The sequence below is a fragment of the Hemitrygon akajei genome, chromosome 29 (assembly GCF_048418815.1).
Source record: "Hemitrygon akajei chromosome 29, sHemAka1.3, whole genome shotgun sequence".
NCBI lineage: Eukaryota > Metazoa > Chordata > Chondrichthyes > Myliobatiformes > Dasyatidae > Hemitrygon > Hemitrygon akajei.
Window position 1 is genome coordinate 585,869 of NC_133152.1, and position 17,085 is coordinate 602,953.

The following is a 17,085-nucleotide window of genomic DNA, read 5'->3' on the forward strand; positions in this document are numbered from 1 at the left end:
GCCAAAGTTGCCTTACCTTGTATTTCAATTAGGTCCTCTACCTCAGGTTCTGGAGTTAGGCTTACCTGGGGCGCAATGACAGCTGATGTACACCCAGATGCTTTTCTGGCTGCCTCGTCCACAGCTTGATTTCCCTTTGTTATTACATCATTTCCCTTTTTATGTGCCTGGCATTTTACTATAGCCAATGCTTTAGGTTTCATTATGGCTTTTATTAAGTCTAGAATTTGCTGACAATGTTGTATGGGATCTCCACTACTTGTTTTAAAACCTCTCTGCTTCCACACTGCCCCGAACAAATGGCGTACTCCATGAGCATATGCCGGATCAGTATAGATGTCTACTTTCTCACCTTCCATCATTTCACACGCAGCTGTCAGGGCTTTGATTTCTGCTAGTTGGGCGGAACACAGTTGGGGACAGGACTCCATCCTAATAATCTTATAGCTCGACTGATCCTGCTGCACTACTGAGAACCCTGCATGATTTCCATCATAATCCCTATAACAAGAGCCATCTACGAACAGAACCTTTTTATCTGCATCCTCTAGTGGTTCTGACCGTAAATCTGCTCTCAATTTGGCAAATGCCATAGTCTTCCCTACACATTCATGGGGTTCTCCTTCATAGTCCAAAGGGACAAAATCGGCTATATTTCTGGTAGTGCATCTCTGTATAGTTATGTCAGGAAATGTCACTAGCATCTGATACGCTGCTATCCTGGCTGGCGTCAGCACAAATTTCCCTCTTTCCAGCAATTCTGCTACTTTGTGGTGTGTGTACAGAGTCACAGGATAGCCCAGGGTTACAGATGATGCCTTTTCATATGCATAGTACAGCGCCGCCAATCCCTGATAACAAGGTGGATACCCCTGAGCCACCTCATCTAGTCTCGTACTGTATGCTATCGGCTGCTTTGCTTTTCCTGTGCCTGTCTCCTGTGTTAGAACCGCTGTGACATAACCCTCCTGTCGGTTGGATACATACAAATGAAAAACCTTCTCGTAGTCAGGCAAAGCTAATGCTGGTGCTGACTGCAATTCCTGCTTAATAGTATTGAAAGCTATCTCCGCCTCTCCATTCCACTGTAAGCCGTTCTTCAAATTTGTATGTCCTGCTTCTTTCATTATCTTTCTCAAAGGTGCCACAATCTCAGCATATTCTCCTATCCAATCTGAGCTGTACCCTGCCATTCCCAAAAACGTCACCATCTGCCCTACAGTCTGGGGTTTTGGGGCCTTAGTTATTGCCTCAATCTGATCTGGTGCTATCGCCATCACTCCCTTGGATATTACCCTGCCTAAGTATTCCACTTGTTGCGTGCAAAATTGCAGTTTCTTTTTGGATACTTTATGTCCTCCGTGCGCCAGCTTCTCTAACAGAGTTATAGTGTCCTGCTCACACTGTTCCTCACTGTGGGAGCAAATCAACAGGTCATCCACATACTGTAACAATGTACTTTCCAATGGCATGCACTCTAGGTCTGCCTTCAACACCTGATTAAAAACGTGTGGTGAATGTTTAAAACCTTGCGGCATTCTGGTATAGGTATACTGAGCACCTCTGTAAGTAAATGCAAACAGATACTGACACTGGTCAGCTAGAGGAATGCTGAAGAAAGCCGAACACAAATCAATCACTGAGAAGTAACTTGCTTCTGGTGGAACATTAGTCAAAAGCGTGTGTGGGTTGGGGACTACCGCTGGCCAGTCCTCTACCACATCATTTACCGCTTGCAAATCATGCACCAATCTCCACTTAGATTTATCTGCTTTTAAGACCGGCAGCAACGGGGTATTGCATGGACTATTTGCACTCCTATTTCAAGCAACCCCTGCACTGTTGATGCTATTCCCTTTTCTGCTTCTGGTCTTAGAGGGTATTGTGGTCTCCTGGGTGGAATTGCTCCCCTTTTCAGCCTTATTTCCACCGGACTAGCTGTTTTTATTTTCCCTACGTCCGTGTCATGCTGTGACCACAGAATAGACGGCAACTCATCTAACCTTCTATCTTTCTGCTGGCCTCTTTCCTTTCCCAGCAAGGGCAGGTGTGGTTGGGGAGTTATTTCGATCTCTCTCACTGTCCCTACCATATCTACACTTACCATTATTTTAATGCAATTGTTGTCTTCTGATATCCACACCTCTGGCGTGATTTTCCTCCACACTGTTACGGTTTCAGCACTCTTAACTAAGGGTCCTAAGTCTTTAGACTGATATCCCTTGTTTACCAACAACATTACGTGGGGCGCAGCCTCCGGCATCCTGTACCATTTTTCTAAAAAGGTGTTCCACTTAACTTGTAAAGCTGCCCCTTGCTTTCCAATTATCACAGCCTCCCCTTCCAGGTGCTGTTGGGTACATGCCTCCAGGTGCCATCTCTCCTCTAACTCCCTGTTCTGAGTCTCGTCAAAAATCACTGTACAATGTAGCTCAGATTTGGACATTACAGCCCTGGGTAATATAGCCTGCACGCCCTTTTTCCATTTTTCCCAGGTTTCCTGAATCTGATCTGCGATGTCTCCTATCCAAAAGACATTAGCCTTCTTGTCTTCTCGCACTATCAATTGAGCCCCTGCTCTTTCCACACTCAGCCCATTTCTGGTGCATTCTAATTTTAATTTCAGTTTCAATAAGGCATCTCTGCCTAACAAATTAATCGGAGTTCCTTTAAATACTAGCACCGGCAAAACAATTCCTTTATTTCCCATTCTCAACCGCACTGGAGCCGTGCACTGTGTCAACTGTGTTTTCCCCGAGAACCCTACCGTCTTAATAAACTTTCCTGACATGGGAAGGTGAAGGGCATACTGTGGCTGTACACAAGTGTACGTGGCTCCGGTATCTATCATCATTGGTGTCAATTGCCCTTCTAACATAACCTGAACAATGGGTTCCTCGTCTGCCTCCCTTGTTATCATTGGGTAATGTCCCTTCCCACTCAAGTTCTCGGCGCACCCCTAATACCTCGCATAGGGGTTCACAGGTCCTCTTGGGCCTGTGGGGGCTGGTCCTTGGCTAAACTTTAGTTCCCTTCTTATCGGTTCCTGCTGGTGTGTGACAGGCCATGGTGTAAACAGACAATCTCTTCTCATGTGACCTGGCTGATTACATCCCCAGCACAATCTCTCTACCTCTCTTTCCCCCTGTTTCTTCACTGGTCCCCTCTGCCTATAGCTCCTCTGTCCCCCTCCTTGGGACTTCCAGTCCTGTCTGGGCTGTTTGAATTTAGTCTGTTCCTGATAGGGCATTTCTGGGAATGCTCCTCCAAAGATGATTATTGGCATGGGGTTTTCCTGCCCTTGTCTTACAGTATGATCGGTCCCTCCATTTGGAGGTTCCCATCAACCTTATCAATAGTGCCTTCAAATCTCCCATAGCCAATAATCGTCCCACCGTTTCTTCTTCAAAGGCTCTAATCCATTTCCCTGCTCCTTCATGTAGATTGGGCAGAGTGTTTTTCAGCCCTTCTAGGTCCTGGGATCCCCAAGGGATATACTGCACTTGTCCTGATCCTTTTATTAACAACGGCATCATTCTTCCTCCTTTTTCCCACCTGCCCTGGCTCTCCTCCTCACCTGACTCCCCATCTGTCTCAGGGTATGTCTTTACTGCCTCCCACACAAATGTCTCCGGGGTCCTCTTCTTCCCTCGATCTCCTTGTGGAGTCCTTCCTTTCTGTCTTGATTCAATACTTGGTTGGCCCCTGGAGTATTTTTCGCATCTCCTCTGGCAATCCCCTCTCAGTAACTTATCTGGCTCTCTCTCTACTTCCGCAAGTCGCTCCCCGACCGCCTCCCTCTGCTCTTCTAGGCTTCTGCCTCCTACCTCTTCCCCACAAATTCTCGCATCCTCTCTCTCTCCACTTAACTCTTGCTCCTCCAATGAGTCACCTTCTCTTTCTTCCTGTCCGTGTCTGTACACCTGTGGCAGGGACTCCTCATGATCCTTACTCGTGCTTGATTCCCTTCTCTCTTGTGTTTCTCCAAGACTCTTATCTCCTATCTTTTTTCCACTTCTTTTTGAATGCCTCATCTCTTCCTGCCCTGATGAGCCACTTTCTTTTCTAGTCTGTTTATTTCTATAGTATAACCGATACTCCTCATACTCCTTTTCCTTTCTCAAGTATTTCATCCGTTCAATCCCTTCTTCCATTTCTCTCTGTGCCTGTTCCACCTTTAGCCTTTCTGCCTGTATCTCCTTCCATATCGCCGCTTTTTCCTTCTCGTATTGTCTTTTTTCCTCCTCATTATCCCAAGCTTGTACTTCTCCCTGCATGTTTACTGTTCCCGTCAGCAGGGGGCACTGCTTAGGGGTTCCTTCCTCATTATAGGGAGGGGGTTTTTCTGTTTCTTTCGCATCCGGGTACGGAGCGGAAGCCAGCTTCTCACCGTACCCTCCTCTCTCTCTAACAGGCTGTTTCTCCAGCACCTTAGTGTCTTCCTCGCTTGTAATCAATATTCTACCTGTCCTCCTCAGCCTTTCTCCCTCCGTTCTGAAGAGTTTTAGCACTTCCATTTCTCGTTCTCTTTTTTGCCCTCTTTGCTTAGATTTATCTTTTGGTTTGTAATTTTTAATTAGTCCCTCCATTTCTTCGCACAAACTTACATAAAACGTTCCTTCTCTTGGCCACTTTGTGACCAGGTTTTTGGTTCTTTTTTCCCATTTTTCTGAAGTTTTTGTGATCTCATATTTATTTATCGGGAATTTTTTGCTCAGAATCTCTACTGCCGTTCCTTTACCTGTCATGTTATTCTCTCTTTTTAAGGTATTTCAGAGATTCACAGTTCGTTTACTGGATAATATTATTTACTCTAATTCTATGCCTAGTCTATTCTGTTCTGCCCGTACAGACCTCTATTAGGAGCGGTACCCACAGAACTTGCTCTTTGCACCTCGTCTATTCAGACCCTTATCTCTTAAGGCGGTAACCACGAGGATTTTCTCTATTTTCCTTTCCCTGCCCGTTCAGCCCTTCGTTTCATACGAAGCGGTATCCACAGGGATTTACCAACACCACGTGGAATTTTTCTTAACTTCTTATTAACTTATTTGTACTTACCCTCACTGCAGTGTTCTTGATCAATCCTCTGAGCCTCCTGTTAACCCCCAATTCTACCAGATTCTTTGGACCGGAGAGACACTTCGGCAGTGGTTCCACACTTCTGAGACTCCAAGACCTCCCCAAAGCCAACAGAATTCTTAGTCCAAATTGTGCAAAAAGCGCTTACCTTTTGTTTGGGTGCACCCTTAATTCTGTTAGCCTTGTGGGGGTCCCCAGAGGACTGGGAAGCGTCTCTAATCTGCCGTTTCCTTTCCGCGGGTCTCTTTCCGGTCCTGCCGCGGTGGCCAATTTTGTCGTGGTTTCTCGTGCCCCACAAATGACCAGGAGACGCGGAAGATTCTTCAAGAAGGGTTAAACTTTAATTTGCAAATCAAAGCTGAGACAGTCATTGAGCTAGTCGCTGATTGCCCTCCGATCCTTGGACACAGTATTTTTTATAGCAATCTCCTGGTTTAGTTGTATTAGCATACGCAATCGGTCTATAGTTGTGTATCACACGTACATCCGCCACTATTGTTTCTACCCATTGACTTAATCATGTTCTAATCTACATCTCTTTAGCTACCTCTCATTAACACACTATTATAATCTACATTCTTAAGATTTCGTGACTTAATCATGTTCTAATCTACATCTCTTTAGCTACCTCTCATTAACACACTATTATAATCTACATTCTTAAGATTTCGTGACTTATTCATGTTCTAATCTACATCTCTTAGCTATCTCTCATTAACACACCATTGTCTTCTACATTCTTAAGATTTCATTCTCCTACTGAATTGGATACATGCATAGCAAATAGCAAGTTTCAAAACTGACTACATAGTTTTGGTTACACAACAATATTTATACTCCAATACTGGCACACCAGCGAGTTCACACTGGGGAGAAGCCATTTACCTGCTCACATTGTGGGAAGGCATTCAGTCACTCATCTCACTTGAAGGACCATCAGCGAGTTCACACTGGAGGGAGGCCATTCATCTGTTCAGACTGTGGGAAGGGATTCACTCGATCATCTGACCTGAAGCAACATCTGCGGGTTCACTCTGGAGAGAGGTCGTTCACCTGTTCTGAATGTGGGAAAGGATTCACTCAGTCATCTCAATTGAAGGTATATCAGCGAGTTCACACTGGGGAGGGGCCATTCACCTGTTCAGATTGTGGGAAGGGATTCACTCAGTTATCTAACCTACTGGCACATCAGCGAGTTCACACCGGGGAGAAACCATTCACCTGCTCAGACTGTGGGAAGAGATTCACTCAGTTATCTAACTTACTGGCACACCAGCGAGTTCACACTAGGGAGAAACCATTCACCTGCTCAGACTGTGGGAAGGGATTCACTCAGTTATCTAACTTACTGGCATGCCAGCAAGTTCACACTGGGGAGAAGCCATTCACCTGCTCACATTGTGGGAAGGGATTCACTCACTCATCTCACCTAAGGGAACATCAACAAGTGCACACTGGGGAGATGTTGTTCCCCTGCGCTGAATGTGGGAAGGGATTCAGTCAGTCATCACAATTGAAGGTACATCAGCGAGTTCACACCTGGGAGAGACCATTCACATGCTCATATTGTGGGAAGGGATTCAGTCGATCATCTGACCTGAAGGAACATCTGCGGGTTCACACTGGAGAGAGGCCATTCACATGCTCTGAATGTGGGAAGGGGTTCAATCATTCATCCAATCTTCGGAAGCACTACCGAGTTCACACTGGGGAGAAAGTGTAATTAAGATATGCTTAACCGTCACAGTTACCAAATCCAAAGGCAAGTTCACTAGTGACTGGTGTCAAACTCTGCAGTTATTGCTACTGCTAAACACACCCAGTTCTGGATCCTGGTTGCTGGACATGGGAGGAGTTTCTATTGCTGATGTTCTCATTAAGTGGGCCTGGAGTTCAATATTCTGGATCTGTGACAAATAAATTTGTGCTATTTTAAACTCTGTCTCAGTTACTTGGTGAATCTGCAACACAGCTAGTGTACATAAGGGAGCCAACTCTCCATTGCTGCTCCCTGCCAGTGTTTCTGTTCCATGATAGTCCTTTTAAATCATTCCCTATTGTTCACCTCTCACTCTCCCTGTGGTGATGGGTTCCAAACAGTCAGCACTCTGTGAGTGAAAAGGTTTCCCTTGAATTTCCTACATGACTTTCTGCAGACTGAAGAATACGAGCTGACTGCAGTTATGTCTGACATGTTGTTTGTCCCTCAAATTTCTGGGCCGAGGAAGAAGAATATTAGTAGTTAACCACCTCATTCCCTGCTCATTTCAACATTATGGGTCATTTTCACTCCTTCCAAAGGGTTGTGTTCTCTAAAGTCTGAAAGCAGAATGCAGAACCATAAGTTGAATGTTCAATGGAGCAGCATCAGAAATCAGAGATGGGTCAGCAGAGTGCAAAGTTTCAGTCTGGACAGTGGGAGGTGTAAGAGGATATGATGAGCAGGGAAACAGCAAGAAAGTGGCAACGAATGACAGTTTAGCAACATTTGAGAGCTGATTAAGGAAAAAAAAGGTTGTCAGGGGCCAAGAGTCCAAAGCTGTGTCAAAAGTTCAGTGGACAAAAGGCTCCAGGAATGGAACTGGACTTCCCAGGCACAGCTGGTATCTAAACCTGAGGATTTGAGACATCCACAAGAAAATATAATTCCAACTTTATCAGGCACGAGAAATTTGTATCTTCAAGTTAAGTAGAAAAACAATTTTCTACCAATTGAAGTGTTATGTTAAGATCAGGTCTGATGACAAGAACTAGCTGATGTCTTGTTACCAAGATGTGATATCTTGGTAGCTAGTAGGAATGGTTGTAACTGAGGTGCAAAAGACAGACAGACATACTTTAACGATCCCGAGGGAAAGTGGGTTTCATTACACCCACACCAACCAAGGATAGTGAAGAAATATAGCAATATAAAACCATAAATAATTAAATAATAAATTGATCATGCCAAGTGGAAATAAGTCCAGGACCAGCCTATTGGCTCAGGGTGTCTGACACTCCGAGGGAGGAGTTGTAAAGTTTGATGGCCACAGGCAGGAATGACTTCCTATGATGCTGAGTGTTGCATCTTGGTGGAATGAGTCTCTGGCTGAATGTACTCCTGTGCCTAACCAGTACATAATGGAGTGGATGGGAGTCATTGTCCAAGATGGCATGCAACTTGGACAGCATCATCTTTTCAGACACCACCGTCAGAGAGTCCAGTTCCACCCCCACAACATCACTGGCCTTACAAATGAGTTTGCTGATTCTGTTGGTGTCTGCTACCCTCAGCCTGCTGCCCCAGCACACAACAGCAAACATGATAGCACTGGCCACCACAGCCTCGTAGAACATGCTCAGCGTTGTCCAGCAGATGTTAAAGGACCTCAGTCTCCTCAGGAAATACAGACGGCTCTGACCCTTCTTGTAGACAGCCTCAGTGTTTTTTGACCAGTCCAGTTTATTATCAATTCGTATCCTCAGGTATTTGTAATCCTCTGCCATGTCCACACTGACCCCTTGGATGGAAACAGGGGTCACCTGTTTAGACCTCCTCAGGTCCACCATCAGCTCCTTAGTCTTAGTCAGAGTCATCAGAAAACTTCTGAAGATGGCAAGATTCTGTGTTGTAGTTGAATTCTGAGGTGTAGATGGTAAAGAGAAAGGGAGACAGGACAGTCCCCTGTGGAGCCCCAGTGCTGCTGACCACTCTGTCTGACACACAGTGTTGCAAGCGCATGTACTGTGGTCTGCCAGTCAGGTAATCAATAATCCATGACACCAGGGAAGCATCCACCTGCATCACTGTCAGCTTCTCACCCAGCAGAGCAGGGCGGATGGTGTTGGAGGAGAGGCATTAACGGAAGTTAATTAACATAAATTAACAGTTATGCCTGCCTTTTTGTTGGCTTTGTGGAACAGTCCATGTTCCAAGTCTATACAGGTATCCGTCCCACTCTTTTCCATTGGCGCTGCCTCCTGCACGCATGCTGAACTTATTGATTTCATTATCTTTGCCTCCAACTTTCACCCTGCCCTCAAATTTACCTGGTCCATTTCCGACACCTCCCTCCCCTTTCTTGATCTTTCTGTCTCCATCTCTGGAGACAGCTTATCTACTGATATCTACTATAAGCCTACAGACTCTCACAGCTACCTGGACTATTCCTCTTCCCACCCTGTCTCTTTCAAAAATGCTATCCCTTTCTCACAATTCCTCCGTCTCCGCCGCATCTGCTCTCAGGATGAGGCTTTTCATTCCAGGACGAAGGAGATGTCTTCCTTTTTTAAACAAAGGGGCTTCCCTTCTTCCACCATCAACTCTGCTCTCAAACACATCTCTCCCATTTCCTGCACATCTTGCCCTCACCCCATCCGCCTGCCACCCCACTCGGGATAGGGTTCCCCTTGTCCTCACCTACCACCACACCAGCCTCCAGGTCCAACGTATAATTCTCCGTAACTTCTGCCACCTCCAATGGGATCCAACTACCAAGCACAACATTTCCCTCCCCCCCCTTTCTGCTTTCCGCAGGGATCGCTCCCTACGCAACTCCCTTGTCCACTCGTCCCCCCCCCCCCATCCCTTCCCACCAATCTTTCTCCTGGCACTTATCCTTGTAAGCGGAACAAATGCTACACCTGCCCTTACACTTCCTCCCTCACCACCATTCAGGGCCCCAGACAGTCCTTCCAGGTGAGGCGACACTTCACCTGTGAGTCGGCTGGTGTGGTATACTGCGTCCGGGGCTTCCGGTGTGGCCTTTTATATACTGGTGAGACCCGACGCAGACTGGGAGACCATTTCGCTGAACACCTACACTTGGTCCGCCAGAGAAAGCAGGATCTCCCAGTGGCCACACATTTTAATTCCACGTCCCACTCCCATTCTGATATGTCTATCCATGGCCTCCTTTACTGTCAAACTGAATCCAAACTCAGGTTGGAGGAACATCTGGAGGTGCTGGAAATCTGAGCAACAGTCACAAAATGCTGGAGGAATTCAGCAGGCCAGGTAGCATCTATGGAGAAAAGTACAGTCGACGTTTTGGGCCGAAACCCTTCAGTAGGATGGAACCTTCTCCCCGTAACCTTTGATGCCACCTTAAATGCAACCAATGACCTGGCCTCCACAGCTGCCTGTGGTAATAAATTCCACAAATTCACCACCCTCTGGCAAAAGGAATTTCTCCGTATCTCTGTTTTAAATGAATGCCTCCCTATCCAGAGGCTGCGCCCTCTTGTCCTAGACCCGCCCACCGTGGGAAACATACTTTCCACATCTACTCTGTCTAGGTCTTTCAACATTCCATGAGATACCCCCTCATCCTTCTAAATTGCAGCAAGTACAGGCCCACAGGCATCAGTTGTTCCACATATGATAACCCTTTCATTCCCAGAATCATGTTTGTGAACCTCCTCTGAACCCTCTCCAATAGCAGCGTATCTTTTCTTAGATAAGGAGCCCAAAACTGTACACAATACTCAAGGTGAGTCCTCACCAGTGCCTTATAAAGTCTCAGCACCACATTTCTGCTCTTATATTCTAGACCTCTTGAATTGAATGCTAACATTGCATTTATCTTACTACCACCGATTCAACATGCAAAGTTATCCTTTAGGGTGTTCTACACAAGGACTCCCAAGTTCCTTTGCACCTCAGATTTTGGATTTTCTCCCTATTTAGAAAATAGGTTTGTACATTTATTTCTTATACCAAAGTGCATGACCATGCATTTTCCAACATTGTATTTCATTTGTTGCTTTTTTGTCCATTTTTCCTAATCTAAGTCCTGCAATCTTTCTGCTTCCTCAACATGACCTGTCCCTCCACCAGTCTTCGTATCATCTGCAAATGTGGCAGCAAAGCTTTATATTCTATATCTAAATCATTGATATACAGCATAAAAAGAAGCGGCTCCAACACAAATCCCTGCAGAACACCACTAGTCACTGGCAGCCAACCAGAAAAGGACCCTTTTATTCCCACTTGCTGCCTCCTAGCAATCAGCCAATGCTCTAACCATGCTAGTAACTTTCCTGTAATACCATGAGCTCTTAACTTGGTAAGCAGCCTCACCTTGTCAAAGGTCTTCTGAAAATCCAAATTTACAACATCCACTGCATCCCTTTTATCTATCCTACTTGTCATCTCCTCAAACAATTCCAACAGGTTTGTCAGATAAGATTTTCCCTTTAGGAAATCATGCTGACTGTCATGTCCTGTCCTGTGTCATCAAATACTCCATAACCTAATCCTTCACAATTGACTCCAACATCTTCCCAACTACTGAGGTCAGGCAACTAACTGGTCTATAATTTCCTTTCTGTTGCCTCCCTTCTTTCATAAAGAGTGGAATGACATTTACAATTTTCCAGTCCTCTGGAACCATGCCAGAGTCCAATGATTCTTGAAAAATCATTACTAATACCTCCACAATCTCTTTTTCAGAACCCTTGGGTGCAGTTCACCTGGTCCAGGTGACTTATGGTACCTTTAGGTCTTTCAGCTTTCTGAGCACCTTCTCCCTTGTAATAGTAACTGCACTCACTTCTCTTCCCTCACACCCATCAACACTTGGCACATTGCTAGTGTCTTCCACAGTGAATACTGATGCAAAATACCCATTTACAAGGGGGTGATTGATAAGTTCGTGGCCTAAGGTAGAAGGAGATGATTGCCTCACAGTCTCACTGTTAGCACGAGAAGCACCGCTTTCCCGCCAATACAAGTCACATGCGCATGCCTCACAGTCTCACTCCTGCCAGTCTCGCATTGGTTTTGGCAATGTGTGGACGTGCAATCTTGTGCTCTTAAACTTTTGTTGTTTTTACCTACGGTGCAGTGATTTTGTGCTTGAAATATTTAACTATGCCTCCTAATCATCCGATGTCAAGTCTTGGGCCATCAGCTAAGCGGCAGAAAACAGCTTTAACACTTGAAGAAAAGTTGGAAATTATAAACAGGGTGGCGTCAGGTGAATGTAACACAGCTCTGGGACGCTTACTTCAGCCTGGGTGAGTCCACGATCAGAAACATAAAGAAAAATGCTGAGAAAATAAAAAGTGCAGTGATTGATTCACCACAAGTGTCTTCAAAGATTGTTACCAACGTGCATAACCCGATTATGACAAAAATGGAGAAAATGTTGAGCTTGTACATTGAGCATGAAACAAAGAGAAAAACAACACTTAGTTCTGATCATCTCCATGTGAAAGCTTTGGAAATTTATGGTCGCCTTTGTTCAGAGACTAGTGAGTAAGTGTCAAGTGATATTGTTAGCTTTAATGTAAGTAGGGGATGGTTTTCTAAGTTTGTTAATCGTCATAAGCTTCACAACTTAGCTGTGCATGGTGAGCAAGCGAGTGCTGACCACGAAGCTGCTGAATGCTACCATGTGCAGTTGTGGGCTATGATAGCTGAGTTAGGCATCACACCAAAGCAGGTGTTTAATGCAGACGAGACTGGGTTTTTTTGGAAGCATATACCGAAACGCACTTACATAGTAAGGATAAAAAAACTGTGTCAGGTTTCAAGGCAGCAAAGGATAGATAGACTTTGCTTATGTATTCCAATGCCGAAGGAGACTGTAAGATGAAGCCTCTCTTAGTTTACCATTCACTAAACCCCCGTGCTCTTAAGGGTTTGAGTACTGTACACACTAGTATGTTAACTTTCTATGATTTATTATGTTGAATATTACCTTAAATCGATTAAATATAATACGAATGTTGCCTTGTGGTACTGCTTTTGTGTCGTATTGGTATGAAAATGAATAAATTATATTTCGATAAAACATATTTAGGAAGCCCTCCAGAATGCATCCCTATTTTCTCCATTTAAATAATTATTCACATTATGCGTCGACTGTGAGGAACATATCCTCCACATATAACGAGGATAGGGTGTATTTGAAAAAGCTTTTTCTATCCACCTTGATATTGTTTACTAGCTTGCTTTCATATTTCATCTTTTCCCTCCTAATGATTCATTTAGTTGCTTTCTATAGGTTTATAAAAGCTTCCCAGTCCTCTTTCTTTCCTGATAAATTTTGCTTTGTCGTATGCCCTCTCTTTTGCTTTTACATTAGCTTTAACTTCCCTTGTAAGCCATGGTTGCCACAAGTATCTCTTTGTTTTTGGAATACATCTATCCTGCACCTTCCTCATTTTTCCCAGAAACTCACGCCATTGCTGTTTTGCTGTCACCCCTACCAGCATCTCCTTCCTTTATTTCCAGCATCTGCAGATTCATTCGTGTCTCCTTCCAGTTTACTTTGTCCAATTCCTCTCTCATACCACTGTAATTTCCTTTACTCCACTGAAATACTGCTTCATCAGACTACTTTCTCCCTATCAGATTTCAAGATGAACTCAGTCATATTGTAATCTTTGTCTCCTGAGGGTTCTTTCACCTTAAGCTCCTTAATCACCTCCTGTTCATTATATAACACCCTTTCCAGTATAACTGATCCCATCATAGGCTCAATGACAAACTGCTCTAAAAAGCCATCTTGTAGGCATTCAACAAATTCACTCTCTTGAGATCCATTAGCAACCTGATTTTTCCCAATCTACCTGCATGTTAAAATCTCCCATGACTATCATAACATTGCCCTTTTGACATGCCTTTACTGTTTCCCTATTTCATCTGTAATCCACATTCCAGCTACTGTTTAGAGGTCTGTATATGACTGACATCAGAGTCCTTTTACCCTTGCAGTTCCTCAACCCACAAGGATTCAACATCTTCTGATCCTATGTCCTATCTTTCCAATGATTTAATGACATTCTTTACCAGCAGAGCCACGCCACCCACTCTACCTACCTTCCTATCCCTCTGATATAATGTGTAACCTTGGACATTCAGCTCCCAGCTACAACCATCCTTCAGCCACAATTCAGTGATGGCCACAACAACATATCCGACAATCTGCAAAAGTGCAAGATCATGCTCCTTTTTTTGTATACTCTGTGCATTGAGATATAACACTTTGAGTACTCTATTTGCTACCTTTTTTGATTCTGCATCTCTAATGCACCAATACTCACCCTGCTGGCTGCAATTTTGTCCTATCATCTGCCTGCCCTTCCTGACAGTCTGACTACATGCTATCTTGGCTTTTTTACCATCTGACCTATTCTGAGTCCCTTCACTCTGGTTTTCATCCCCTGCCAAATTAGTTTAAAGCCTTCCCAACAGCTCTAACAAAGTTGCCCATGGAAATATTGGCCTCCCTTAGGTTCAGTTCCAACCCATCCCTTTTGTTCAGGTCATAACTCTTCTAGAAGAGCTCCCAATGATCCAAGAACCTGAAGCCCTGCCCCCTTCACCAGCTTCTCAGCTATGGCATTTATCTGCCAAATCATTCTATTTCTACCCTCACTGGTGTATGGCACAGGTAGCAATCCTGAAATTAGTACCCTGGAGGTTCTGCTTCTCAGCTTTCTGCCTAGCTCTTTAATTTCTCTCCTCAGGACCTATTTACTTTTCCTTCCTACCTCGTTGATACCAATATGTGCCAAGGCATCTGGCTGCTGTTCCTCCCCCTCCAAAATGCTGTGGATGTGATCCGAGACATCCCTGACCCTGGCACCTGGAAGGCAACATAGCATCCAGGTACCCCATTCACATCCACAGAATTTCCTGTCTGTTCCTTTGGCTATTGAGTTCCCTATCAGTACTGCTCCTGTCTTCTCCCTCCTTCCGTTCTGCATCATGGATCCATGCTCAGTGCCAGTAACCTGGTCTCTGTGGCATTCCTTTGGGAGATTATTTCTCCCTCAACAGTATCCAAAAAGGTTTACTTATTGAGGGGAATGGCCACAGGGGTGCTCTGCGCTAACTGCCCATTCACCTTCCCATTCCTTCTCCTGACATTCACCCATAAGACCATAAGATATAGGAGCAGAAGTAGGCCATTCAGCCCATCGAGTTTACTCTACAATTCAATCATGGCTGATCCAATTATTCCAGTCATCCCAACTCCCTTGCCTGCTCCCCACACCCTTTGATGCCCTGGCTAAGCTATCTCTGCCTTAAATGCACTCAATGACTTGGTCTCCACAGCCACTCGTGGCAATGAATTCCACAGATTTACCACCCTCTGATTAAAGTAATTTCTCTGCATCTCTATTCTAATAGAAAATGTGTAACCTTGGGCATTCAGCTTCCAACTACAACCATCCTTCAGCCAGCCACCTGCCACCTGCAATTTAGGGGTGACTACTTCCCTGTACCTCCAATCAATGACTCCTCACTCTCCTATACAAGCTGAAGGTCATCCAGCTGCTGTTCCAGATCTCTAACATGGTCTTCAAGGAGCTGCAGCTTCATCACGCAGATGTATTTCCCTGGGAGAGTCAAGGTCTTTAAGGGCTCCAACACCCATCATGAAGAACACACAGTGACATTTAAACCACACTAAATATGCGTGCACAGTAAGAAAAAAGGAAAACTTGACAGATACCTACCTAGAGCCAGTGCCTCTTCCAAGCTGAAGACTCCTTTGAGCCAAAGCCTGATACTCCCACTCTCACTACTGGCCCACTCCCAGCATTGGCTGCACTGCTTGTCCCTTCTTTTATTTATTCCTCTCTGCGCTGCTCCTGCTGCTGACTAGGCTGCTGGAATGACACTGAACACCCGGGAAGCTCTCCTTTTATATGAGTACCAGTGACCTGTGAGAATCCTCCTCACACTGTGTTGTTCCTTCTGCTGATTGGGCTGCCGGAATGACACCGAATGCCTGCAAAGCTCTCCTTTTAAACTCCTTGTAAATATCAGCATGAAATTTGTTGCTTTGGCAAGTAAGGTGAAAATAAATCCAAGGGGTTTCTACAGTTATATTAATAGCAAAAGGATAGTGAGGGATAAAATTGGTCCCTTAGAGAATCAAAGTGAACAGCTATGTGTGCAGCCAAAAGAGATGGGGGAGATTTTGAACAATTTCTTTTCTTCGGTATTCACTAAGGAGAAGGATATTAAATTCTGTAAGATAAGGGAAACAAGTAGGGTATTTATGGAAACTATGATGATTAAAGAGGAGGAAGTACTGGCGCTTTTAAGGAATATAGAAGTGGATAAATCTCTAGCTCCTGACAGGATATTCCCTAGGACCTTGAGGGTTGTTAGTGTAGAAATAGCAGGGGCTCTGACAGAAATATTTCAAATGTCATTAGAAACGGAGATGGTGCCGGAGGATTGGTATATTACTCATGTTGTCCCATTGTTTTAAAAGGGTTCTAAGAGTAAACCTAGCAATTATCGGCCTGTAAGTTTGACGTCAGTGCTGGGTAAATTAATGGAAAGTATTCTTAGAGATGGTTTATATAATTATCTGGATAGACAGGATCAGATTAGGAATAGTCAATATGGATTTGTGCGTGGAAGGTCATGTTTGACAAATCTTATTTAATTTTTTGAAGAGGTTACTAGGAAAGTTGACAAGGGTAAAGCAGTGGATGTTGTCTATATGGACTTCAGTAAGGCCTTTGACAAAGTTCCACACGGAAGGTTAGTTAGGAAGGTTCAATCGTTAGGTATTAATATTGAAGTAGTAAAATGGATTCAACAGTGGCTGGATGGGAGATGCCAGAGAGTAGTGGTGGATAACTGTTTGTCAGGTTGGAGGCCGGTGACTAGTGGTATGCCTCAGGGATCTGTACAGGGTTCAATGTTGTTTGTCATATACATTAATGATCTGGACGATGGGGTGGTAAATTGGATTAGTAAATATGCAGATGATACTAAGATAGGTGACGTTATGGATAATGAAGTAGGTTTTCAAAGCTTGCAGAGATATTCAGGCCAGTTAGAAGAGTGGGCTGAAAGATAGCAGATGGAGTTTAATGCTGATAAGTGTGAGGTGCTACATTTTGGTAGGACTAATCCAAATAGGACATACATGGTAAATGGTAGGGCATTAAGGAATGCAGTAGAAGAGAGTGATCTAGGAATAATGGTGCATAGTTCCTTGAAGGTGGAATCTCTTGTGGATAGGGTGGTGAAGAAAGCTTTTG

General features: G+C 44.4%; 1 protein-coding gene across 1 annotated transcript; it reads left to right on the plus strand.

Moving 5' to 3' along the window:
• Nucleotides 1-611: 611 nt before the first annotated feature.
• LOC140718587 (uncharacterized) lies at nt 612-6,836 on the plus strand. The gene is made up of 2 exons (XM_073032547.1): nt 612-629; nt 5,939-6,836. The coding sequence occupies exons 1-2, from the start codon at nt 612-614 to the stop codon at nt 6,803-6,805; spliced, it is 885 nt and encodes a 294-aa protein (XP_072888648.1). The 3' UTR covers nt 6,806-6,836.
• Nucleotides 6,837-17,085: the final 10,249 nt, after the last annotated feature.